Consider the following 27,810-nt stretch of genomic DNA (forward strand, 5'->3'; position numbering starts at 1 on the left):
ACCACGGCAGTGAGGACGTTTTTTCTTTTTCTCTCACAGAGGAGGAAAAGATTAAGAAAGATTAACACACCAGTTAATATTCTTTGAGAAAAAAGATCGACACCGTTCTTTTTTCTCCGGATACCTGTTACGAGCGGGTCCTCTCCACGCCACACGGCGAACAAGATGGACGCCTCTCTCCCTCACACCAGAGGAGTCAGGAACTCGGAGGCTCGGCTCTGCGGCTGCGGGTTCAAAATATCAGGCACAGACTCACACCAGGTCAGCTCGTCCTCGGGCTGGAACACGCCCAGGAGGCTATTGACAACCCCGGCTCGTGCGGGCATTGTGCCCGCTTCACCGTAAAGAGCCTCCGCCGACGGTTAGCACGCCAAGCTAGCTTGTCGGGACAGGACCCCCTCATGTCCGTTGATTTGCTGGCTGGCAATCAAGACGCGGGGGCGTCCGCCGCAGAGATTGAGCCCCGCACTGTGTCGGTCTGGGGCTCATCAACAGCGGCAGCTGCGGAACCGGAGTCCCGCGCCGTGTCAGGCTGGGACCCGGTGGCGGCAAGAGACGCGAGAACGGAGCCCCACGCTTTACCAAGCTGGGGCTACCATGGTTTCGCCCGCGGAGGATGTCCTGGAATTGGATTATATGGAGGACGAAGAGGGTGCCTCTGAGTTCCTCCTGTCTGATTCGGATGAGCAAGAAGACGATATCTTCGTGTCATCGGCTCAGGCTGCAAAGCCGGGAGCGATGGCTGCTCTCCCGGGCGATAGCACACCAGCTTCGCCCTGTCTGAGCATGGACCTGCACGCCGTGTGTCAGCGTGCCGCGTCAGTCCAGACTAGACATCCCGTGGCCCGAAATGGCCAAGGAGACCTCCAGGTCCCGTTACGAGGGGAAACATTTTCCCCAAGCAACGAGGACAAAGAGGCAACTCCTTCCGGTCTTCCCGGAGATGTTGGATGAGGTGTCGGTCTCGTGGAGAGACCGGCCCTTTAGCAACAAGGCCCCAATCCAGGGTGCCTCCTCCCTAGACTGTGTCATGACGGTATGGAGAGGCTCGGCTTATGGAACCGCTGGTGGCAGCTCACCTCCTACCGAGGCTGGTCCCATCACCAAGCAGGAACCCCACGCTGCCAGCGAAGGCGGACCGATTCCAGTCGACCATGACTGAACGGGCCTACAGAGCCGCAGCGTTGTCCGCCAGGGCTTTGAACATTTCCTCGCTGCGAACCACATACCAAGCGGAGCTCTGCGAGGATCTGTCAAGCAATCCTGGACCGGCCGGCCCTCGAAGGGTCCAGCCGCTGCCTTCACAGCGGCAGTCCTTCGCCCAAGCTGCCTCGAACCCTGCTCGGTTCAAAGTACCGAAACAGCAGAGGTCGCAGCCCGCCCCGAGTCCCCAGCCCAGGCAGGAGACGCGAGCGAGTTGGCCTAGAAAATCTCCGGTTCCGGCTGCAGCCCAGGCGCAGCCAACCCAGAATTTCGGCCAGCAGTCGAGGAAGAAGAAGCGGGCGGCCTGACAGCCCCCCCTTCTCCTCTGTGACAGAGCTGGAAGTCCACGGTTCCCCAGCTCTAGATGTGTTCCCGCTGCCTCGAGAGATGCCTCAACACCATCTTCAAGTCCGCAAAAACACATGTCAAAATATTGTTGTTGTTTCTCACATAAACCATTTTCCGCTGACGCATCCAGGCTTCAGGCCAAGGGCGCAGCTCAAAAAAATGAAAAGAAAAACAATAAACAGTCCGTCAACTGTTCCCCTTCTGAGAGCAGCTACGGCCTCTCTCAAAAGGCGGATAATAGACGGGTCTGTGAAGGCACCACCGTCACGTGCATGCGCAGTGCCGGCTGGGGTTGTGAAGGCACCACCGTCACGCGCATGCGCAGTGTCGGTGGGGATTGTCGAAATGGGGTACCACCGTGTTCAGACACTAGAGGGCCCCATAACACAACAAATAGAGACTCAGAGGGTAAGAGCCGTGACATCTCCATTGGCTCTAAGGAGCATACAGTGGAAGATGCTCACAACATCTGCTTGGGTTTTCAAGACAGTAACACGGGGCTACAGACTCCAATTCGCTGTCACCCCCCCTCGCTTCTCGGGCATTCTGTATTCACAAGCCCGAGGAGAGTCAGCCCATATTCTAGAGCAGTGGTTCCCAAACTTTTTGTGCCCAAGGCACACCAAAGGACAAGTAAAAATCTCAAGGCACACCTATTGTGCAAAATAGCCCTTATAACACGTGTTATCACTCATATCATGTAAAATATCTGTACATTTGCATAATTATTTACTAATGCCAAATAAAATGTGACAAAGACAACTATATTACTCATGAAATATGTATTAACGAAATATTTCAGAAATGAATTTGAAACGTTATCAAATTAGGCTTCATCAAAGCAGCAACACACTCATTTAAACCAGACAGGTCACACATTAAAAATGAGACAAAGGAAATTCAGCACAGAGAACTGTCAATGCAAGGAAGCTGCATTGTCCATGGTCCTGAACTACAAATTATAAATGTAACATTTCAGCAGAGATGGGGTCGTTACTAAAAAAAAGTAATATATTACATATTACTTTTTTAAAAAGTAATATATTACACTACTTCGTTACTCTCTACATAAAGTAACGAGTTACTTTACTCGTTACTTTACTCGCAGGGCCGGCCCGCCCCTCCCTGCAGGCAGATCACGCAGACTGCTAAAGTTTCAAATGTTCTCTTTAGTTCAGTTTCCATTGACTGATCCAGATCCTGAATGTTTTCCTATCTGACCATGGCTGTTCTCTGTCTCCTGCTATCTGTATATTTTGCGCAGTCTATCTCTGCTCACGCTGTTGCGTCGGTGTGTTCTCCTGCGTGTTGGCCATGTGTTGCACTGGAACCAGACACCGCAAAGACTTCAGCCGAGCACGTACGAACTGCGCATGCGTGAGTGGCAATAACTCTCCTTACCAGCAGGCGGCGGTAGTGTGTATTCGTCATTCAAAACAGGCAACAACCGGAAGACAGAGAAGAAGAACAGACTGTGATATAAACAAACAACAAATAGCGTGTGCGGTAGCTCCACCTTAGCATGTGTTATTTGCAGGTGCTTGTTGAGGTTTGATGTAGTGTTTACAGCAGTGGATAACAGCTTCTGGCCTGGACACAGTTTGCACCTCACCGTCACATTCCTCTCTATTCTTCGAATGAACTCAAAATAATTACGTACATATAAACCTACAGAGTACTGATATAGTAAATTAAAAAATAATTATTTTTGTGTAGTTGTATATTGCAATAATAAGGTATGGTTGTCACAAAATCCCACGGCACAATCGGACTTGCCTCACGGCACACCAGTGTGCCGCGGCACACCGTTTGGGAACCACTGTTCTAGAGAGAGAGATCCTCTCACTTCTAGAAAAGAGGGCTATATCTATAGTACCCGCCGAGCAGAGTCAGAGCGGCTTTTATTCCAAGTATTTCCTCGTTCCCAAACGGGGAGGGAACGGGATTCGGCCAATACTAGATTTGAGGGTTCTGAACACATATCTAAAAAGATACAAATTCAGAATGCTCACTCACACATCTCTGCTGCGTCTCGTGCGACAAAACGACTGGTTTACATCAGTCGACCTGAAAGATGCGTATTTCCACATCCCAGTATATTACCCACACAGGAAATATCTGAGGTTCGCATTTCAGGGGATCTGTTACGAATACAGAGTACTTCCCTTCGGTCTGTCTCTCAGTCCAAGAGTGTTTGTACGATGTACGGAAGCCGCGATAGCCCCGTTAAGACAACAGGGTATTCGCCTGGCGACCTACCTAGACGACTGGCTGCTTCTCGCACAGTCGGAGAAGGAGGCTATTACGCAGACAAATGTCCTCGTAAAGCACCTGCTCAACCTGGGTTTCATAATAAACAGAGAAGAGCATGTTGTGCCCAGCACAGACTGTACTCTGAACTCGGTGCCCTTTACAGCCCGCCTGTCAGCCCGCCTGTCAGCGGAAAGAGTGAAAGCTTTCAGAGCTTGTCTCGCTCATTTCCAGCTGCGCAAACATGTTCTCTTCAGATCATGCCTGCGGTTAATGGGGCTCATGGCGTCAGCCATCCTGGTCGTACGACTGGGACACATGAGGGAGTTTCAGCGCTGGGTAGCCGCTTTAAAACTAAACCCCGCGCGTCATGGCGCGCGGAGAGTAATGGTTACTGTGAAATGCGTAATGGGTGCTGTCCTTTCACGGAAGGTGGTCACCACGGACGCATGTCTGACAGACTGGGGAGGTATTTACGAAGGTCGTCCGGTGAGAGGTTTCTGGAGCAGAGACCTCCAGCAGGCGCACATAAATTACCTGGAGCTTTTAGCGGTGTTCCTCACCCTAAAACGCTTTCTGCCTTTCCTCAGGGGACATCACGTCCTCGTGAGAACAGACAACACGACCACAATATCGTATATAAACCGCCAAGGGGGTTTGCGTTCTCTCCAGTTACACATGCTGGCACGCAAACTGATCTTATGGAGCGGCAGACGTCTCCTCTCTCTGAGAGCGACGCACGTACCAGGAGTGATGAACCTCGGGGCGGATCTACTGTCCAGAGGTGCACCACTATATGCAGACTGGACTCTACATCCAAAGATTGTGAGTCAGCTGTGGGTGCGTTACGGCAGAACCGCGGTAGATCTGTTCGCATCGAAAGAAAATGCTCAATGTCAGCTGTTCTTTTCAATGCACGATTTAAACGCTCCGTTAGGCGTGGATGCGCTCGCGCACGTTTGGCCTCCGGGCCTTCTGTACGCGTTCCCACCCCTGGCTCTGATACCCCCCAACTCTGGCCAGAGTGAGGGAACAACGCCACACACTTATCCTGATAGCTCCGCACTGGCCCGCAATGTACTGGCTGGCGGAGATATATCAGCTGCTGGCAGCTCCCACTACGCAGGGACATACTGTCTCAGGCGGGGAGGGCGATCTTTCACCCACACCCAGAGCGCTTGGCACTATGGGCCTGGCCCGTGAGTGGTACAATCTGAATACAGTGGGACTCCCTCAGAAGGTGATAAACACTATTCAGAGTGCGAGAGCTTCCTCCACCAGGTCTCTCTATGACTTTAAGTGGAGGGTGTTTGAGGAGTGGTGCCTTCAAAAAGGGCACATCTCTTTTCAATGTCCTGTCGGGGTGATTCTATCATTTCTACAGGACCTGATTGATAAACACAGAGCTTTCTCTACGATCAAAGTGTACCTGACTGCTATTGCTGCATGCCATGTGGGCTTTGAGGGTAAGACGGCTAGCCAACATCCTTTGGTCTGCTTTTTTATGAAAGGAGCTCGCAGGCTCCTCCCTGTTTCCAGGTCACTGGTGCCCTTATGGGACTTGGCAGTGGTTTTAAATGGGCTCAAAATGACCCCATTTGAACCCCTTGAAGAAGCTGACATGAAGCACTTGTCACTCAAGACAGTGCTGTTACTGGCCCTGGCATCCGCCAAGCGAGTCAGTGACATTCATGCGCTATCTGTACATCCTTCATGCACTCAGTTCGCCCCAGGGCAAACGAGAGTGTTGTTGAAGCCCAACCCTGCCTTTATACCTAAGGTGGTTGGTTCGTGTACCCCAATTGACATTGAGGCATTTCCTACGCAGCTGGTTTCCTCCGGGGAACAGCAGCAGGATTTGCTGTGTCCAGTCCGTGCTTTACGCACCTATATGGACAGATCAAAAGAGCTTCGTCATAATGACCAACTCTTTGTGTCCTGGGCTAACCCTCAGAAGGGCAAGCCCGTTACTAAGCAACGGCTCTCCAACTGGATTGTGGAGGAAATTGCTTTGGCCTATACGAGTCAGGGTTTGCAGGCACCTTCGGGTCTGCATGCTCATTCGACTCGTGGTCTGGCTACATCCTGGGCTTTGTTCAAGGCTGTTTCCATCCAAGACATTTGTGCAGCAGCGAGCTGGTCCTCGCTGCTCACTTTTGTCCGCTTTTACAGGCTAGACGTCTCTGCTCCTAGTGTGGCCCGAGCAGTGCTGGGCACCTTGTTGAGTCAGAGCTCTACCTGTTAAGTTCTGGTTGGTTTGGTGAATTTCGAGATAAGCTCGTCTGGCAATACGGGAGCTACAATATCCCATAGTGAGACATCGAACGGAGTGTTATGAATGAGAACTATAGGTTCTAATAGGTCTAAACTACATTCTTAAACCAAATGTATCCCTTTTAAGACAGCTAGGCGGCTTTTCACCTGCCAAATCGCCAAATCAGTGCTTACAGCGATTGCTTAAATAAACACAGAAATGTCAAATACTAAATGTTATGAGACTGTTGGGTGACAAACATGATCATTGAGAAAACACCTTGACTTTATCTACTCTAATCTTTTTTGGTTGAACAACAATTGAACCTTGAAAGTCAAAGAAAGCTTTTAAAAAGCATATACATCTTAAAGACTAAGGGAGAATCATGGAAATTAACAAAATTGTATTAAATCCAATTATCAGGGTTTTTACCTAGTTACAACAGACTGATGACATATTTTCATACATAGCCTTTGCAGAGTCACTGCAGTATTTTTGCCATGAATCAACCCAAAGATGAACTCTCTCTGTGTTCTTTCATTTCCTGGTGACAGCAAAGTGCAGCAATAAACTGTTACGCAATAACATTTCCTTTGTGTACTTGTGGTCAAATAAAAAATAAACAGTGATATATATGCAGAAGCTCTTAACCAGAGGAAGCAAGGTCCAGCCAGAGGAATGTAGATGCTGTTATGAGCGGAGGTTCAGCAGAGGCAGATGGTCTTTCAGACAAACACTTGACTGTCTGAACCTCAGGGGTCAAAGGTCAGGAGAAAGTACGAGGGAGAGGGCAGGGGAAACCTATGCTTCTCCTTCAGATGCTTTATTTTGCGATCAATGACGAATGAGAGAGAGTTGATCGACGTTAAGTTTTAAGTGCCATTATTTATCCTGAAGAAAGGGAAGGTTTGAAGTCGATTTAATGATGTGGTCGACAACAGTTCAGGGAACAATTGTTCATCGAAATGTAAACAAAATGAGTGGGAGCTGCTAAAAGTGATTGAAAGGTGTTTAACCAACACTATACAACAACCATTTCTAAGTTAATAATGTTTCCTTATCCTTTAAAAAGGTTTTTCAGTGATTCCAGAAAACATTCTTTTTTAAATCATCATAAACAATTTCATTATTTTTAAGTTAAAGGTGGGGTAGGTAAGTTTGAGAAACCGGCTCGAGATACACTTTTTGTTATATTCCATGGAATGCTCTTAACATCCCGATAGCAATGAATATCTTAAGTGCTTTGACAATAAATCCACAAAAAAATGTCATCTGTGGAAGCCGTAGCGCTGTAAAAAGCACGACCAATCATCTGAGCCGGCCCGGCTAAAGTAACTGGATGGCCTACCTGCCTGTCAGCCTTCCATCTGTGCACAAACTTATCTTGTGCCCTCATTGGTCATGTGCGCGTTCGTGTGTGTTGGAGGAGGGGCTCTGTAAGGAAATGGCAGATTTTTTCCGGTCGTGTATTTTCAAATTCTCGCGCACTCGAGCTGGTTTCTCCAAAATTACCTACCCCACCTTTAATTTATTAATAAACTATTGGTAATATTACAATATTCACTTTGCTAAAAGGAAATCGTTTTGTGATTTTATTTCAAGGAACAGTACAACATTTATGGATACTAGATAAAAAGATGAATTTTTTTCACAAAGGTTTTCCTAGATTATTATGGGGCTGGTTAGCTTAGCCTAGCTTAAATACATGATACAGTGGGAAACAGCTAGCATGGCTCTGTGCCAAGGTAACACGGTTTGCCAACCATATGCTTCAGTCTAATATAACGTGCTAATTAGTGAGCTTTAGATATTTTCATGAGCAGATTGTATTACCATTGACAGAGCCAGAATAGAAGTTTCCCTCTGTCTGAAGTCTTTATGCTAAACTATGCTAACTAGCTCGTCAACTTGACATGAAAGTGAATAAACATACCAAAAACCATGAAACCACATCTTATTTTAACTTTTTATCATACTTTTAAAGGTTTTTTGTTTACAGATTATACTATTTCATGACTGGCCTGTCGTTTTATAAACAAAAATATTTGGGCCTTTAAACTGATGAATGAGCATCCCAGATGGACAGAGCTCATTTCCTGTGACACGGAGGTTAAAATAATGTAAGCAGCACATGTTTCCGGTACAACAAAAGTAAACTCAACACAATTCAATCAAAAGCTTTGTGGTGTAATATACGATGTGCTAGGATTAGACACATGGCAGGAGACACGGTCAGTGTATGTCTGTATGCCTTTGTCTCCGTGTTTGTGGCGAGCAGATGGTAGGAGTGGACACACATGCCTTGACAGAGAGGCCATAGAAACTCCTAGATCAGCCCCCCCCCCCCCTCTACCCTCTAACCACCACCAGCTCCTCACTGGTCCATAAAAGGCCACACATGACCTCTGACCCTGCTGGAATCCATTCTGATTGGGGGAAAGTGCTCGCAGTGGCCCAGCAGGGACAATGCTCAGTGGTCAGTGAGAGGAAGGGGAGGGTGGGAGGGAGGGAGGGAGGGTTATTAGATGCATTGAGGGGAGGGGGGAGACATTCTCTCCCTCTTACCCCTCCCTCCATACAAACCCAGAAGTTGAGCGGTGTCACAACAAGCCAGGAACAAACGGGGAGCTTATTTTTCCATCTGGGGGACGAAAGGAATTGGGCATGGCGGCGAAACGATCCAGCCCCTGAACAAAAAAAAGAGAAACTTCAGCAAGCCACGCTCAGATAGGAGAGGAGAGGTAGAGCGAGGAGATTGTTGTAATAGGGAGAGTTTCATTCAGGCAGAATATACCACACAGGGATAAAGACTTTGGAGTTGAAGGACTGAAAGGAAAACGGCAAATAACGGGATACTTCAGAGGGTGTCACATCATGACTGCGTCTCTCGGTATGTAAGCGCATGCACACGTGTGTCAGATAGCTTTTAAATGTGATTAAAAGTGTCTCTGCTGTTCATGAAGGTCTTTAACTTTCCTCCTTGCATTCTTCATTCTGTATTCTTTATCCTGCTCTCCCCAGGCGGTTTCCTCTGTTTTCTACCCATTATCTGTCTTGCTTATACAATGTTATCTCTGCCTCTGTCTCTCCTGGGAATTTTAAGGAGGGCACAAATGCACAGGAACACTTCCCATCTCTCCTCCAGGAAGCTGCTATTTGCACACAGTTTCTGGAATTTGCCTTTTCAGATGCCTTTTCTATTTTTGCAAACTCAAACCCCCCCTCCAAAACCTTGTCTTTCTATCTTTTTTGTGCACAGGAATACGTTTTCTTCTTGTCTCGGACAGCAGAATCTGCAGCCCCTCTGCCATATCACACTAAATGGGATGATGAGATGGTTTGTTCCACTGCGTTGTTCATGATCTCATCCTGTTAAAGGCTATGTTGGCCTCCATCGTGCAGCCATGGAAGGCTTATGTATCTGTGGTTAACCATGGAGGCTGTTTTCCCCCTGTGATACTGACCTCAGCTGATCCAAAAAGCCTTTGAAGATTCAAGTTTTTTGTCATGTGCTTTTCAATTCCCACATCTCCCAGATGTTATACACATAAAACAACATATTGCTGAACCACATGTTAACTAGTTCGAAACGTTTGCACTCATGAAAGGAGCTTTACATATTTGCTACAGAATGTGGTTTGCAGAGAGTTAAAACGTCCTATTCAATTGTTAAATTCTGTTATCGAGGATTTAATTCAAATGAATTACCAGCGCAAACTAGAGAAACTTCTCGTCAATGCTCGCAAGATCTTTATGCTAAATTGTATTTGTGTTGACATGCAAGCATAACATTCAAACTATATATTATTCAATCATCAATGAATTATTGACTTGCTTTTACATGGAGCAGCTATTTTAATAAAACTCCTATTTCCCTTTAATAAGTGCAATGCCATAAAGCTTTCCAAGAAGCTTTTTACCAGGAAATTATTAGGAAATGACAGACATGGTAAAAGGAAGCATTGCCAAACTTAGTTTAGAATTCATCCCTATTTTATGACGTATTTTAGTTCAAACTATTCTGGATTAATGGAGGAAGAATCTGGCAGAATCATAAATGATGGATTTGTGCAACAGGACTGTTTGGCCAAAGTTGGGTTTGGATCAAATCATTTCCTCAAAGAAAGGTTATTGGGGAGCACTGCTCAGGATTTGGCTTTTACACGACTGCAGGAAATGAAGGGCAAAGAGGCAGAAATGTTAAGCCACAAGGATGGAAAATGCTGCCAAACAGTGGACAGTAGACCAGTTCAGAGCACATAGACCAAGTGGAAAGAAGGGAATGAGGATCTTTTTTCACAGAGCGTTAATCAACAAATGGTCTGGTGTCATGGTGTGTGTGAGATGTACCAGAGCCTCAGTGGTGTAATGTGATGACGTAATGGTTTCTATAAAGCAGCATACAATACAGGCAGTATTGGCTCTCCATTCAGACCATGGGACATGTTCTCTTTGTAGAAGGAAGCAGAAAAAAAAGTGTTTTAATTATGTCATTCAGCCTGGCTTTGTGCGAGTGTAACTAAGTTGATTTCTCATAGGGAGGGTGGTTGTTTTTGCTTTACTTTAACAGTGACTTTATACCGCTGTCAGCAATTTTTCGTTTACTTGAAAGCTTCAGGATGAGTTGTGTGGAGCGATTTTATACGTTCTTCATCCCGCCTACGAAGCTCTGATTGTTCAACTGTTTCTCCAACTGAATGAAATAACTGTCTACTTCAGACAGATGTGAGTATTCGGTTTAGCGCTCGTATTTAGGATCTATAAAGCATAATTGACAAATTCGCTGCTTACAGTCATCATTGATTAGGCTTAGGTGTCTTTATAAAAACCAAGCTTTGAAGACATCAAGCTTTGATATAGTTGTTATTTCAACAGCAGGAAGCAGTTCTTATAACTATACCTTTAAATATGGTTATTAAATGCAATTGGGACAACAGACTTTGCCTTTCAACCAAAATGTGTTGTCAGAAAAATGATGTATAGAGTGTGAAGCAGCAAAGACTTGTGCGTTAAGATCTTTCCAGAACAACAATTCATATTAAACTATGGTGATATATGGACCCAGAAGGAGAACTACTCATGATCCATGATCACTTCCCCAGTCGGGTGAAGTCTAAAGAATTTCACTTAAGCTTCAAAACATGATCTATTTTGCAGTTGGGACTTCCTTCAGGCATGGAAAACAGTGCATTTAGTTTTGAGCTTGAGGAAAACTTAAAATATCAACATCTGACCCTTAACTCTAACTTCATAAGTCCAACTGTCTCTGACTTATGAAGACATCAACTCATTATGGGAATACTTCAGACAGCAATAAACAAGTGTCCTTGTCTGCCGTTACCCTTCACCCGGTTTCACTCCCTCATACACCCGCTCGTAACTTTAGCCTCTCCTCTGCTACTGCACTGAGTCGACAAAGCTGTCCGTCCACACACCCAGAAAGAGCAGAGGAATCTGATTTACAGACGACCGCCTACTAGTTGGTACTCTGCTACAGAAAAATTCTTCTGAATAGGGGGGGGTGGAGGCGAGACACAGCAGGGTCTGAGGCTGATTGATTTTTAATGAAGGAGGGAGACAACTGATCGCATTCTGATGCAGCGCCAAGGGATACCAGGGAGAGAGCTGCACATGCTCACTCAAAACGATTTAAAGCTATACCCATTAACATATTTGATTATAATCAAAGGAGCAGAGAACGGTTATGTGAAAGTAGTAGTAGAAACATTTATTTCGTAGTTCAGTCCCATCAATCTCACAGTGCACTTGTGTCTACCTACCCAGCAACAAACGGCAGACGGACACCGACTTTATGGTCAAGAGAGTGGAGCCTTGAGCAGCTAAAAAGCTAGATGTGTTGGTGGTGGAGACTAACACAGAGCAAAAAGGAGAGTATAAATGCACTTATATTCATCTGAGGACACATACATGATTCGTATGGGATAGGTATGTTGCATTGTGCCTGCTGGAAGTGTCAACAATGTATGCAGTTTTTAAGATACTAGAAATGTACTAGTAAAGGATGTTGCCTACCTTACTGCCATAACATTTATAGAATAAAGAAAAACGCTGTTGTTAAGAACATCGCAAATACCTGACCTAATTTTGAAACCTCGAGTTTCCTTTTACCGTTCGTAGTGGAACTCTTGTTACACATATTTCTGATCCCAGAAATTGTTTGCTTTTTTCACATATCTAATATTACAATATACAGAAGTTGAACTTTAAATAAAGCTTAGTCTTTCAATGTTATATGTCTCTTAGAGTTGGAACATTTTTAAGATTCATTCTTAAAAATATAGACTTCCAGTGTGCCTCAGGATCACAGCAGGTGTCCTCCTCCTCCTCACCGCGTTCCTGTTTCCTCTCAGAGTTGCTCTTACACTCCCTTTTCCCTTCATCCCCCTGTGATCGCTGTGAGCAGCTGTAACACGCCGCAGACCTACAGACCTGTCAGCCTCAGCCTGTGTGTGTGTGTGTGTGTGTGTGTGTGTGTGTGTGTGTGTTGCACTCACATTCCTGTGGTCAGCAGGGAGTTTGTAAACCCACTGTTGTCCTGCATAACTCCACATGCATCGCTGTGTGTATGCATGTGTGTAGGCTCACCCCTCTGTCTAATGAGACGCCGCTCAGGGAGTAAATGTTTGGATGCGTGAGTGGAAGGAATAAAGGAGAAGTGTTTCTTTGTCACAACACAACATGTGACGGCTGTATGTTTGTAATCTTTCTGTGTTTATTCCACTTGCCTTTCATACCATTCTACTTATGAAACAGCAGCATAGTTTGAAGTGGGAAACATGAAGAGGAATGTTAGCTCCAGATAACCTCTCGGTGGTTTTATTGATTAATGGGATTATCTCCGTACAAAGCATGACGGTATGCACACAGTTTAAGCCATATAAGTGTCACTTTCTTTGATCAGGAAAGTGTGTTTGTGTTTTGAGGGGGGGGTTATTGGCTGGAGGAGGTTGGCAGTCGTGCCCACGTGGGTCTGTGCCATCTGGCATCTGGAATTGGTTTTGCGCGGTTCAACTCAAACTGAAGAGGCTTTGTGCTCATGTGGAGCTGTGCACGTGAGGAGAAAACAATGGACAGGAAAACAGGGGAAATACACTTGAAATGGTTAGAAGATAATAGTTGCTGGAGTTAGTTCAAACCTTTTTTTTCTTTGCAGTCTACTTACATGTTTGCTTGTATGTTTTTATATTTAACTCAATACAAATATTCGGCACACAGAAGGACTTGGCCACATAGCTGTCAGCATCATTCGTTTCAGAAGATTCCCGATAACAATATCGGGAAGTTTTTATGCCAAACCCCAACCAAACTAACCATGGATCAGTATGATCAGAAAAAGTCCGACTGCTTTGGAATCACCAACAAATGATGTAGTCCTAGACATCTGGGTACTTATATGTGGATATGTTTTCCCAGTCACATGCCAGCTATAGGTTATGATACTAGTTGCCACAAGGAGATTTAATTTGGTACCTGATATTGAATATCAATACACAGATAGTTTGAGAGAGGTAGCTCTTACTTTGGAATGGAGTCTAACATTTGTTTTCTTATGGTTGTTTTTTTTTCTCTGCAAAAGTGATTGATTTGCTGTTGCTCCATCAGTTTCACACTGGGCAGGGAATGTCCTCTCCAGGGTTCTTCATTAGTACACGTCCATCCCTAAGTGAGTAGCTATGGATACTGTGCAGCGTGGAAACGCAGTGTGAAAGGTGTCTAAGGGGGTTATAATGACCAGTGGAGCCTCACAGAGCAGAGTCTGGTCTGAGGTCAGAGGTCGGGTTGGGGACAGCCGGTGTTGCCACACTTTGGGCTGCTCTTTCATTAAATGGATGAGCAGGGATGAGCTGTGCAGCAGCAGATGTGGCAAACCTCAGCACGGAGAATCGCCCGTGGGAAAAGAGATGGACGAAGCTCGGCTGCTTTCTGGGAATCCTCCTGAGAGAGGAAAACTGACAGGGACTGTGGGAATGTTTGAGGAATCCCCAGTGCATTGCTCTCATTTGTGTTTGTTTTTTTCGAGCAGCAACAACAACTAAAACTGTTTTTTTGTTTTGTTTACTGAGATGTGCAGATAAGTAGGCGAATCCGAACGTTTTAGGTCTAAACTTGAGGCAGATCACACGATTAACCTGCTCTGCGCTCTTGACCTTTAACCCTTAAGAGTTCAAGTTGAGTGTGGACTGGAGTGTGAGGTGTACCAGATGCACCATGTGGGGTATCAGAGGGCAATAAACCAAGAAATCAATCATCACTGATGCTAAAATATATGAAAATGCACAATTATGCATCAATGGACCAAAGTTGTTAAATGTATATATATGTATATCCGTCTTAATACTGTTAACGTGTTTTGAGAAAGTATTGCCAAGGATTGCTACTGTAATCAGTGTAAGTAAAAGTAGCAAAATAATACATCAATATATATTTGTTTTAAAAGTCCTACACAAGCAAAAATACTGCAATCATAATTCAGATTTAGGAGTCCAGAAGATCTAGATATTATATGTCAAAGGAAAAAGTACACATTTTGGAGAATGGACCCTTCCGCATTAACATGACTGCAGCATTTAATGTCGTTGCTTGTCCTATAGAGCCAAATACGTGTTTGACCAAAAGTAACTTTTGCCAAATTGACGAAAGAAAGTCACTTTTTATTTGAAAGATTTCCTTTAAAAATAAGGGTAATATTCTGTGTGCTGGTACATACATGTATATGTTGACAGATACTGAACAAACAAGACATCATGTTCAGTATGTTGAATGTGTCCTGCTCACAGCAGCTGCCTGTCAGTTCACACTTATGGATATCTGATACAGCGTACATAATGCTGGAATTACAGAACTGTGTGTGAGGTAACATCCAGCCGTGGGAACCTCACGTTAAACCCTAAACACTCTACGGGTGATGGAGGAAGTATTCAAATCCCTTACTTAAATATAAGGATCAAAATCACAAGTTTAACATGCTCCATTACAAGTTAAGGGCTTGAGTTTTACATTTTCATCACAGAATATGTGTCCATACAGCCAAGAACGAACATTATGCAAAAAAAGTGTAGTTAAATAATAATAGTAAAATGTCCCATTTCAATTATTTATATTATGTTATAATTTAAGCAAAAGCATGAAAACTTAATTTCAATGTTGTAGTCGGTCGAGCAGCTCATTTGAATGATGAATTTCTAATTTAAATAGGTTTTATATGTAAATCTGCAAAGTGACAGGTGACTACACAATACACGTCACACAGTTTTCACTACATATAGTGAAGTAAAAAGTACTGAAAGGTAGTAGGGTTCAAGAATGGAAATACTTAAAGGTGCCCTATTATGTTACGGTTCATATTTGTATTTTGGTCCTCTACATGTTTCCATGCTTTAATGTTCAAAAAGCTCTTTGTTATATCTCTCACAGGCTCCGCCCTCTACTGGACTCTATGGGTACTACCCTCAATGCAAGCATTCTCCCACTGAGACTTCAGTAGCGCTGGCCAGCTAACCAATCAGAGCAGACTGGGCTCTGGTTTCAGACAGAGGGTGAAAAGAGGTGCTGCAGCACAGGTAGTATGAGAAAAACGTTGGGTTATGTATTGTAACCCTTGTTGTATTAGCACAGGCGGAGCCCTCTTCTGGACTCTATGGGTACTACCCTCTATGCAAGCATTCTCCCACTGAGACTTCTATAGACGTAGCCGGCCTTGGGCGGGCCTACCTGAATGCGCGCGCATCACACCGTATAAAATGAGGCCTCGCCTCCTGACTATCATCCTTTTCTCTTCAGCAGCGGAAGTGATTCCACGAGAGACTGAGACGTTTGAAAGAAGAAGAAAGAGAGTTATCAGTAGTGATGGCAAAATGAAGCTTTGAATGAAGCATCGAACCACTTGGACAATTGTGTCGGAAATAGGTTCATTTCTCGAAGCTTCAGTTACAGCGACCTCTCCTGGCGAAGTGCAAGGCTGCAGTGGGTTTAACAGTGGGTTTGCCTTGAAAAATATTCGATGCACACACACACTAAGACTGAATATCATGTTCTATTTGCAATTAAAGATTGATAATTGTGTGTATTGGGTTATTGAGAAGAGACTAGAGAGTGCTGGATATTTGTTTGGGAGGAGAGGGCCTTTTATCAGTTATTAAAGTTGAAAAGCAATGATGAAAATACATCCAATCCGGGCTTTGAACCAGCTGCGCGGAGGACATCGCCGCATTCGGGCCGCCGGCTCTACCCACTGGGCTATCTATTCCTTAAAATATTGAACTGTTTTTATATGACTGATTACTGTCTTTTTGTTCACAACTTCTCCACATTTCGGAGGTTCCCCACCCCTGGCCTAGAGCAAAGACTCCAATGCAGTTTACCCGTAGTGGCTAAGAATGTGGGCCAGCAGCTGCTGACCATAAAAGCCGGTCAGGGGCAGTAGGGTGGAATGTTGTTGTTGGACGACAGTGCGCGTATACATCGCGGCTCCACCCACTGTACCCATAGAGTCCAGTAGAGGGCGGAGCCTGTGAGAGATATAACGTTGTCATATTAGCACAGGCGGAGCCCTCTACTCAGGGCACTGTCTGTCCTATTCCGCTCGCTGAAGAGAGGTGTAGGATGATAGTCAGGAGGCGAGGCCTCCTTTTATACGGTGTGATGCGTGCGCATTCAGGTAGGCCCGCCCAAGGCCGGCTACGTCTATAGAAGTCTCAGTGGGAGAATGCTTGCATAGAGGGTAGTACCCATAGAGTCCAGTAGAGGGCTCCGCCTGTGCTAATACGACAAAGGTTACAATACATAACCCAACGTTTTTCTCATACTACCTGTGCTGCAGCACCTCTTTTCACCCTCTGTCTGAAACCAGAGCCCAGTCTGCTCTGATTGGTTAGCTGGCCAGCGCTGTTGCAATTGGTCAACCACATAGAGATGTCCCGCCCCTTAATTATGTACAATGTGTTGGAACACTAGCCAAAAGTAGCACAAGTGTTACATAATGATGTCTCTATGTTACGGAAGTAAACAAAGGGGTCCAATTCAAGCATTTCAGGCAGGTCGGGAATTAGTGTGGGAGAGAAACTCCCTCTGGAGGGACCTTTGGGATTCTAACCCTTGCAGATCATTTACATCATTTACAACAGCTTTTGTAACACGACAGGAATGGGAAAACCAAAAAAAAAAAAAGACCAAGAGTCCAAGAACAGAAATACTTAAGTTACTCAAAACTGTATTGCGATTAAGTACACTTCCTTTCAAACATGGTTAGGACATGTAACTTTTGTAGGAGCTCTTACTTTTAGATTGTATGAGTAAGATTCCAATTTATATATGGGTATGTATGATATGTGTTTGTTTTGCTGAAGCTTCATACAACGTTCAAACATTCTTCAAATTCGTTAACGAGTGATTTTGAATTCCACTTGAAATGATGTGTCTCATCCAACATGATCACATACAAAGCTGGAGTCCAAATTCCTCCATCCCAGAGTAGCTGAATGAAGGGAAGGAGCGGAAGGGGGGGGGGGGGGGTGCAGAGAGCCTGCTGAACAAGGAGTTCTTTATAATGACTGACTCTTTACACTGTGACTCATCGTACTTCACAGGGCCGTCTGTGGCCTGCCCTCGTGTTTGCTGAATGACACACTGTGTTGTCAGAATGTCAGGATGTCATGTTGGGATGTTTGGAGTGCCCCCCTCCCACCACACCACACACACCACACACACCCACCCCTACTCTTATTGTACGCTGTCAATCTCTGCTTTACTGTCATGACTATTATGCAGTTTGTACAAGGCATTCTTTAGGGTAGAGAAAAATGGAGGTTTTGAGGAAAAGGTCAGAAAATGCTGAGAAAAAGTGGTGTTATAAGAAAACCGTCGCAATTCTGATACAAAAAAAGTCCTTTAACATGAATAGGTAAAGGCGACCCCAAAACCTATTTTATAATAATGTTTAAAAAAACGGTTTTACTTGCTGCCAGGAATAACTTGCTGCCAGGGCAAGAACATTTCCTCATCTCTGTCAAAAATAACAAATTGGTATTACATCGCTATTATACATTGATGGTTTCATATTTGGAACAAGAGTCGGTCCCAACAAAGCAAACCCAAGTGCCTGTTAGTGTATATGGAAGTTATTATAGTTCATATAACAAAGTCACATCCTGGGGTTTTAAAGTACGTGACATTATTCTTCTTGTGTCGTTTTATCAGACTCCCGGAGTTTCCTGGACAGTATGAGCCACGCCAGCGGCTCCACAGAGGGGGAGCTGTTCAGATCAGAGGTGTCAGTCACTCCTGCTTCCTGTCAGAGGATATTTGGCTCCATGTGCTCCATGACATCAGATAGGTACTCAGCCTGTTTCTGGAGTGTAACGGTACTGTGTGTTGCATTAGAATATGAAATAGTGGCCACAATAATGTAAAAATATCATTACAACTCCTCCGATAATGAGAGGCTTTTATACTTCATGCTCATAAATATTAATTTGTGTACATTTTGTATATCTTTAGAGTAGATTTGTAATGTTGTCATGTAGGTATTGCCATAATTATAGATTTGTTGACATTTTGATACGTATTTATTTCCTCCTCTTTCTGTCCGGCAGCTCCACTCCTCCTGTGTGGCACGACCGGACTCCAAACTCCCTGAACTCCCCGTATCCCCCCCAGCCCTCACCCCCTCTCTCCCTCAGCACTCCCAACGCCCACAGCTCTCCCCGGGGGGCTCTGAGAGGCCTGGGTGGAGGTCCGGGGGTCCGCACAGAGACGGACAGCATGGACTTGTCCTCGTTGTTGGGGAACGGCAGCCTGGAACACAGCCTGATGCAGGCCATGGAGGGCCTTGGGAGTCTGAACTTCGGGGAAGACGGGGGCCTCCCTCCGCTGCTGCCTGAGAAGAGGAGAGTGGGTGAGGGGCGAGAGCTTGGCTTCTGCTCCCCCTCTCTGAGCGGGTTTTCCAGCCCTCATAGTGGCAGCAGTCTCAGCATCCCTTTCTCATCTTCAATGACCCCCGACCCCCTCCGAGGACTCGGTGGGGCCCCGTCCCCAGGAGCAGGTACACTGTCTCAGATGGTTGTCTTAATGTCTCTTTCCTTGGTGTTTATTTGATTATTTATGAGTGAAAACATCAAGCATTGACCAATTTCAGTTCATTCTTCAGTTTCCCTTTTTTATTTATTTTTTATTCAACCTTTATGGCTTGTTTTTAATTATTTTCAATATTCTTTATATTTATTTTTTAATACTATAAATGTTTTTAAATGTTTTAGTGCATCGATATAAAAATAGGGTAGACACTAAACTTGTGTTGCCATCCCAATACAATGGAAATAGGTGAAATTGACCGTAAACATTAATAATTGAAATGAAAAATGTAGTTTTTAATATTTTGGAAAACAACATTTGGTATTTTGTGAATAACCGAATTCTCTACTGCATCCAGCTAAGTATATGGATTATTATAAGTAACAGGGGTATTTCTAATGGAGCTACAAGTTGGATTTTAAAACAGATTTAGTGCTTTAAGTACCACTAACAAAACAGGTTACAAATAATGATGGTAGAGGGACAATACATCTTTTGGTGATATGTAGGCCGACTGGCTTCTTAACCAGGCTCATTGTTAGTTTTAGTCTTGTGTGGCTTTGTTGTACTTGGGCCAAAGCCAGTCTGAAACATAAGTCTTTATCTGTTTCTCGCAGACTTTGGCAGTAAGCAGGACACTGTGAAGTTTGTTCAGGACACTTCCAAGTTCTGGTACAAGCCCGGCATCTCCAGAGACCAAGGTAAATATTGGTGTTGGACGGACGCTTTAAAGCAGATAAAACGGCCCTTGTGCAAAGCTCCTTGTCCAATATGAACATGATGTTTCTAACTTTAGCTCATTTGTGTTTCCTCCCCCGGTTGACCTACTAAACAGCCATCGCAGTGCTGAAGGACAAAGAGCCGGGCTCGTTCATTGTCAGAGACAGCCATTCGTTTCGCGGGGCGTACGGATTGGCCATGAAGGTGGCCACGCCTCCTCCGTCTGTCGTACAACAGAGTAAGAAAGGTGGGCTAAAAAAGTCACAACCAAACTTTTCTCTGGATCCCTGCAGCCACGAAACTGCCTTCTGCTAAGAACAATTATGTACTGCTTGAATGGAAAACTCTATGCACAATAACGAGATTTCTATCCATATAAAAACTTTTTGTGAAATAAAGAAAATCCCAAAAGTTCTAGCAAGGAGTTTAGCACCTATTAGTACATACATTATTAGCATAAAGCACCTTCCATTTAATTTAGGTGACATGTTAAAGTGACGCTTTTCAGTGATATTATTATAGGTTAAACAATGTGATTTTATTTCCTCTAAAATAGATTTTCTGACCCACAGACATAAGGTTGATTTAAAAGGAATTATATGCCTTTTTGTTCACAGACATGATTTGTCAAGTTTATATTTCCATAACGCTCCATCTATCAGTCTGTGACATATGAATGCAAATAAACCAAATCAAAGTACAATATACTGATATGTGCTCTGTGTCTCGACAGAAGGCGACCTGTCTACTGAGCTGGTGAGACACTTCCTGATAGAGTGCACGCAGAAAGGAGTTCGTCTCAAGGGCTGTCCCAACGAGCCGTACTTCGGTGAGCTGATTTCTCACTTTTGGCGCTGCTTTCTTTTTCATATTTACAGTAACATAACAATACATTTGAATTTGTTACACATTTTAAAAGATGCCTGTTGATAAAATAAGTAATGGTCTCTTTTTGGCTTAACAAATGAATCCAAGGACAAATTAGTAATAGCTACTTTTATGACATAGTCTTGGTTTCCTGATTATGACACTGGTTTGTCTGAAAGAAATATGAAAGTAATTTAATCCAAACAGTTTCATTGTGGCAAAGTAAAGTGAACAGGTACAATTGTTGTTGTGTTAATACTGTATTGCATATGTATGTGTACTACTGTATATTTGGAATTCATGTATATAGATTACAATAATAAAGAAGGGCCTATGTAATGTTGAAGCTGCTCCAGGAGTCACAAATGCTTACGGTTAGTTTTCTCTGCTACATTGGATAACAGTTAATCATGTTCATCTGCAAAGTTAGCTGTAACTACCGCGGTCATATAAAGAAGAGTAAGCATAACAATATTTTCCTTCATTTTTTGTAGGAAAATCAGAAATGGCATCAAAAAGCAATGGTTACAATAAGGTATCAGAGCTTTCCACCAACCAACGCCCAGGATTGTTGTACTCATGGTACAATCAATCAAATCATGGCTGACTTTGTGATGTCGGCACAGTGTGTCATTCCCCTGATCAGTTCATTGTTTACCAGGCTGGACCTACTGGGGTTATTATAGTAAAATAGTACTATAGATGTATTATGTGCTTCCTGTGCCACCCTCTATTGGTCAAAAGGAATAGGTGCAGCCGGCTCCTTCATTCGTCAGTCTGGATAGTGGTGCTGTTTGTAAAATGATTGTGAATGCATGTAGTATCTTTCTTGACAGGAAGTCTCACAGCTCTGGTGTGTCAGCACTCCATCACACCGCTGGCTCTGCCTTGCAAACTCATCCTGCCTGACAGAGGTAAGCTGTGTGTGTGTGTGTGTGTGTGTGTGTGTGTGTGTGTGTGTGTGTGTGTGTGTGTGTGTGTGTGTGTGTGTGTGTGTGTGTGTGTGTGTGTGTGTGTTTGTGTGTGTGTGTGTGTGTGTGTGTGTGTGTGTGTGTGTGTGTGTGTGTGTGTGTGTGTGTGTGTGTGTGTGTGTGTGTGTGTGGAGAGCTAGGTACCAACCACCAGCATCACTTTTAAAAGGAGTGCTCAGAGTCCGTTTGTTGTCTATTGAGGGCCAACAATCGCCATATTATCCTTGGTATCTGTTACAAATAAAGACAATGCATTGTTTATTGTTTGATGTTAAAATGAATAGTTGGTATATTGAAAACCAATAATTGTTTTATAGGACCAGCGATGGACAGTGTTGGACTAGTAGAACACATTTAAAAAGTTGTCAGTTAAAATGTACTGTTTCTGCTTTACATTTTGTATTTAAACTGGATTCAATTAAAACGTGGAACAACTTAAGCAAGAAAACCCTTGATCAATCTATCAATTATGAATATACAACCTCCATTCCTCCCTCGCGGGAATACATTTCAAAAAAGAACAAAACACAAAAAGGGCTAGGGGCACCACGGTGGGTACAACAAGCATTATGAAGCCACACAACTTAAACAACCTGGCACTAAATCAATAAGGATCCACAAGGCAACTAGAGATGTTGAAACAATATGAAATCCCAGCAGCTACAGCCACAAACACACATATTAAAGCATACAAAGAGAGCAGCACAGTTCTCACACACAGTTTCCTGCTACACACACAATGCCACGTCTCAAAGCAAAGAGATGTTGGGTTTCAATACAGACAAGCAGAAGCTTTTTTTGTATTAATATGTGATTTACAGATAATTATATGTATAATTGAAAGTAGGACAACTTTCTTACAGTATGTAGTCAAATGTGTGACTTTAGAGGCCATTCCAGATACTTTGTGTGTCCGTATGTATGTGTATGTGTCTAAGAGAGAGCATGCCTGGTACAAATGCATTGATTGCATACAGATGTAATGTGTGTGTTTCTTGGTGAGTAACCTTTGTGTGTTGTTTGTAGACCCTGTGGAGGACCTGACGGACTCACCTGCACAGACAGCGACAAACTCAGCAGCCGAGCTCCTCAAACAGGGAGCAGGTACGGAACAGACACCCCATGTGTACACACATCTGTGTTTGACTTGTTATGAACACACACCCTCCTCATTTGGAACCTCAATGAAGTTAATATTTGCAACAAAATACACCTTTGTTTTGTGTCAGTGAGCAAACAACTAGACGATAACTCAAGCTGTATATCTGTTGAGCTGTCTCTTCATATCGTGTGCAGCGTGTAACGTGTGGTACCTGGGCTCCGTGGAGCTGGAGTCTCTGACGGGACATCAGGCGGTTCAGAAGGCAGCCATGATGACGCTCTCCATGGACCCCCCTCCGCCTTCCACCGTCGTCCACTTCAAAGTGTCGGCACAGGGAATCACGCTCACTGACAACCAGAGGAAGTGAGTGGTAGTGCGGACGGAACACACAGAGATACAGACGTGAGGCCACATGTTAACACAGACTGTCTCTGTTTGCTCCTGCAGGTTGTTCTTCAGGAGACACTACGCTGTCAACACGGTCATCTTCTGTTCTCTGGACCCGCAGGGCAGGAAGTGAGTATTCAGTTACAAGAAGTCCAACACTATTTTCCATATTGGTGTACTGTATATTCTTATAGAAACCATTGGAATGAGCATATTGCTACTATATGCTCCACAATCCACTCAATAAGTGGTTTTATTAAAAGCCACATTGAAAACACACAGTGATACACATTCATGCTGAAAGCTACCCCTACATCACTTTGGAAAACAGTTGCAAAGAAGTGGTTATTCATTTTAAGTTGATGAAAGAAGCTAATGCTAACATATGTATTTAACATTAGCTTCTATCTATGAAAGGCTTAATCACAGAGCTGAGAGAGGGGGGCCACATTTCCAAGATGAATCCTGTAAATATGTGAGAAGAAACGTTGAGATTAAAGGAGAACATTTAAGAGGAAGGAATTCACATATTTAAATGATTCAGTATTCTTAAATGAGAGAAAATCCATGTTTGGAACCAGATCGCTGTATTTTTCAAGGGGGCATCAACTTCATAACCAAACCGATCCTGCTTGTTGTGCCCAATCAAATTATACTTTGCAAACTGATTTTTCTAATAAGGTTATCGACCAAAATCACCACATTATAAGCATCGGTACTTTGAAATAAATACTGCCCTAAATGTTACTTTATTCTCTGCACTTTTATGCCGTTTTATTTATGAGGGAGCAGGGCTATACATATCATGATGTTGATTGTATCAGTATATAAGATGAATGCCGATTTTGACATAAATTGGAATATGATTATTGGTTCCTAGTCCTGCTTAGCCACTGACAGTGTCATAACGTGTGTGTTATTCTAATGTTATTCTGTCCCAAACAGATGGACAAGAGGCAGCGCTTCTACTGCAAAGTAAGTTCATATTCTTAACTCGGCTTATTGTCTCTTTTATTGCTCTCTACAAGATTGTATTAAACATTGTCTTGACAGTTTCTTGATTAAATACTATGAAAGTTACATCTTCATTCAACTGATACAACTACTAAATCATGGCCTAGAGTCGTCTCATGGGGTTGCAGGAAGACAAAAAGAACATGCTACCAATAGATGCTATTATATAAATAGACTATAAAGAGGTTTATCTTGGTTCCATGGAAATTGGCCAGTGCTGAGTCTGTTTGATAATGTTACATCAGAGGTTTATCACACAGAATCTCAATAGCTACACAGTCTTTTTTTAAGGTAAGTTATTAAAAGTTATAAATATTAAAAGTATTCTAATTGAGTCAACAGTAGAGAGGTGACAGCAGAGAGATACATGGGGAATGACGTGCAGCAAAGATCATAAGGGTTCCACAAAGCTCAAACCTATAGCTGTATTTCAACAGAAATATGTCTCAACTTACTGAGAATCTGGATGGAGAATGGTCTTTTGATGCATGAAGGTTATGAGGGGTTTTATTTTTTCAAAAAGGAAACTCCAATCCTACAACAATTTCACACATTTAAGCAAGACTTAAATGCACTTGTACCTGCTCACGATTGTAATTTAAGACAACAGTCAAGCTCTTGTATAAGTAGTCTTGTCCTTCTCTGTCCCTTTCTTCCAGGATCTTTGGCTTTGTAGCCAGGAAAGCTCAGAGCGAGACTGAAAATGTGTGCCATCTGTTTGCTGAACACGACCCAGAGCAGCCGGCCAGCGCTATCGTCAACTTTGTCTCAAAAGTCATGATTGGCTCACATAAGAAGTGAGGAGACAGGAGAGCCTGGACTGGGGATCAACATCCAAACTCAAAATCATATGGTTGGATATTGAAAAAGAAGAGCCAGAAACTATGAACCCACTGACTCCATTTGGTCCATCCTGCAGAACACACGTGTATTTTGTACTGACTGTACCGCAGGATGCCGCCACCAGAGGGAGCCGAGACGGCCATTTAAAAAGTTAAACTTTTCAGAAGGAGGCTGTAACTACTTCAAGATGCATCATTGGACCTTTTTACTACTTTTGTATAAAACCATACATTCTTTCCCAGAGGATCTAATATACAAGTCAGATCCTGACCTGTATCTTCAACTTTACCATATAATACTGACTTTGCTCATTGGTGAATATCAGATATTCTTCACATTAACACGTATTTTAATCAAGGGTATCATTCTAAAAGCGTTGGTAAAAATGTGTATTTCAGGTTTTAATGTCATTTTTGTACAAACCACCAGTCCATTTTAATTTGTTAAAACAAAACCAACTATTCTCTCACATGACGAAGTTGGTCGCCTTGTACTTAAGATGGCATTTTTGAGTTGTGTTTATAGTATTTATCGCTTTTTACTGATTTGTGAAAGTCTTTCTTTTTCCTAAATATACTTGTCATATATTTTTGTATATTAACATACTGTACATTAGGGTTTAAGGCAGTGAACCTCAGAATTGATGTCACATATTGTTGTAGTATTTTACATACCAGTGAGTTACTACGTAAACTGCCCGTGTATGTATACTTGTATTATTAATATAGATGTCAAAATGTTCCCTTCACAGTAACTCCAATACAGATTTATTGTTCCATTAAAAGTATATTCAGATTTTCTCTAATAAGGAACAAATACAGTCACTGTGAGAAATGTCTAACACTTAGTTCACCTCAGTATTTCTTTCCATTCACAGCTTCTTTTATTTATCAGTCATCTTGTTTAAATGATTTTATTAATGAAAGTTGACAGTAACCGAATCGAATCATATAACACTTTGTTTTTGCCTATGTATTATTTCAGTGATCATTTTTTATTTTGATGCATGACAAACATATTTTAAGTATGTTAGAAGTTAATTAATAACTTAATGACTCAAAATAGATGTTTTAGGTTCAAGGCAACATAACACTTTTTTTTAAATTCACGAAGGATCCAAAACACTGTATGCTACATTCAAACTGAAAAAGGGTTTTTGAGATAGTGGTTCCACAAATGTTCTTCCCCTATGGTACAATGAAGGATAATGGCACCCTTTTAAATGTTGTGAAGTTTTCTAATGAGATCATTTTTATTTGAGTTACTTTTTTAAAGGATGGGGATTGGTTTGTTTTCATTTTTTAATATAAAAAACTCGACAAAAAAACAAAACAATGTGTAAGCCAATATCCCTAACCTGTCGGTGGCAACTTGTCATGCAAGGCAACAAGTGAAGGATCAACATGCAGTCCAGGCATACAGGAAGAGTTCAGTGAGATAGGGTTAGGGTTGACCAAATGAAAAACACAACAGCTTACTGGCATGGGTAGCCATACTTGCCAACCTTGTGACCCCAAAAATAGGGAGGATTTTCCAACCAAAGCGGAAACTAATAACAGGTGTATTGATGTCCAGTTTAAGTAGACTTTAAGAGTCATCGTTTTATTGGTGCTGTACAGTGCCAGAAAACGTTTAAGGATTATGAAGAGGAGAAAAAGGTGTACGATTTGTCATGAATCATGGAAAAGGTGTGAGAGTTGTCACCCCAGGAGGACATCAAGAGAGAGCAATGAAAAATGGGAATTTTTCAGGTAAATCGAGGTGTTGGTAATTGTCTTGGTAGCAAGACAGAATTAAAGTGCATTTGTTGAGGACTATTTTCAGCAGTGGATAAATCCACATTTGGTGCAAATAAAGTACATTTTGTGTGTTCGAGGTTAGGATGTCACATGTCATGTTGCTCATTGTTGTGTTTAAAAGTATTTGGACAACAACTGAGCTCTATGGCACAGAAGAAGCAGCTCAGACTTCGATACTTACACAATACTTGTTAGCAGATGAATTGGTGGTTTTGGTCTTTTGTTGGATTTATTGACGGTAAATCATGCAAGTTCAAAACAAATAATTAACAAGTAACACTTAAACTTCCTGTGTATCTGCAATATGCCGTTTCATGATCATGCAATAAACTGACCTTTTAAGGTAAAAAGTTGTAGATAACCGTTTTGCCAATAGATGGCAGTAAGCAGCCACCAAACGTCACACTTTATTCTGAATATAAGTATGGATGGGTTGAGCTCTCAAAATGCACAGAACTAGAAGTATTCCACAAATACTCAGTTTCTGATTGCAAAACCAGTTTAGTTTTGCGGCACTTATTTTCTTTCTCTCCTCTATAACCACATTATTTGTATATCAAGAAACAGTTGCTAATGGAGCAGGTTGACACATGCAGTAAGAACCACCCTCTTGAATAAACTTGGCACTGTCAAAGTGTGTCCAAGCCATTGAGTGTGTTTGAGAAAAAGAACATCCGAGGGTGTGCACATGACCGAAAAAAGGTGGTTTAAATGCCTAGTAGGCCTCCAGGTGCCTCGGAGATCTGCTGATCTGTATGTCTCCAGCTTCTGTATGCTGCTCGAGACTTTTTAGAGGCCAGATCATCAGATACCAGGTTTGAATGAGGCTCTATTCAGGCTCCTTGTCTCTGTGGAGGGAGCTGAGGAACTGGAAGTGGGACAGAGACGTGGGGACACATCCCAGTCCTTCCTGGCCTTGGAGAAAGGGGGACAGCATGGTAGGTTGAGGGGGGGGGTTGCACT

The 27,810-nt window shown here is 43.1% G+C and overlaps 1 protein-coding gene across 1 annotated transcript in view; it reads left to right on the forward strand.

The window, feature by feature from the left end:
- Window positions 1–25,889, forward strand: part of tns3.2 (tensin 3, tandem duplicate 2) — a 55,154-nt gene extending 29,265 nt beyond the window's left edge. Inside the window, exons 16-26 of the mRNA XM_034080407.1 lie at window positions 18,272–18,407; window positions 18,667–19,115; window positions 19,762–19,845; window positions 19,980–20,102; window positions 20,598–20,693; window positions 21,568–21,645; window positions 22,729–22,806; window positions 22,999–23,167; window positions 23,252–23,320; window positions 24,137–24,166; window positions 24,865–25,889. Coding sequence (XP_033936298.1) covers window positions 18,272–18,407; window positions 18,667–19,115; window positions 19,762–19,845; window positions 19,980–20,102; window positions 20,598–20,693; window positions 21,568–21,645; window positions 22,729–22,806; window positions 22,999–23,167; window positions 23,252–23,320; window positions 24,137–24,166; window positions 24,865–25,006 — 1,454 coding nt within the window. The 3' untranslated portion in view covers window positions 25,007–25,889. The remainder of the gene's footprint in view (window positions 1–18,271; window positions 18,408–18,666; window positions 19,116–19,761; window positions 19,846–19,979; window positions 20,103–20,597; window positions 20,694–21,567; window positions 21,646–22,728; window positions 22,807–22,998; window positions 23,168–23,251; window positions 23,321–24,136; window positions 24,167–24,864) is intronic.
- Window positions 25,890–27,810: the final 1,921 nt, after the last annotated feature.

This window comes from Pseudochaenichthys georgianus, chromosome 4 (assembly GCF_902827115.2).
Source record: "Pseudochaenichthys georgianus chromosome 4, fPseGeo1.2, whole genome shotgun sequence".
Classification (NCBI taxonomy): Eukaryota; Metazoa; Chordata; class Actinopteri; order Perciformes; family Channichthyidae; genus Pseudochaenichthys; species Pseudochaenichthys georgianus.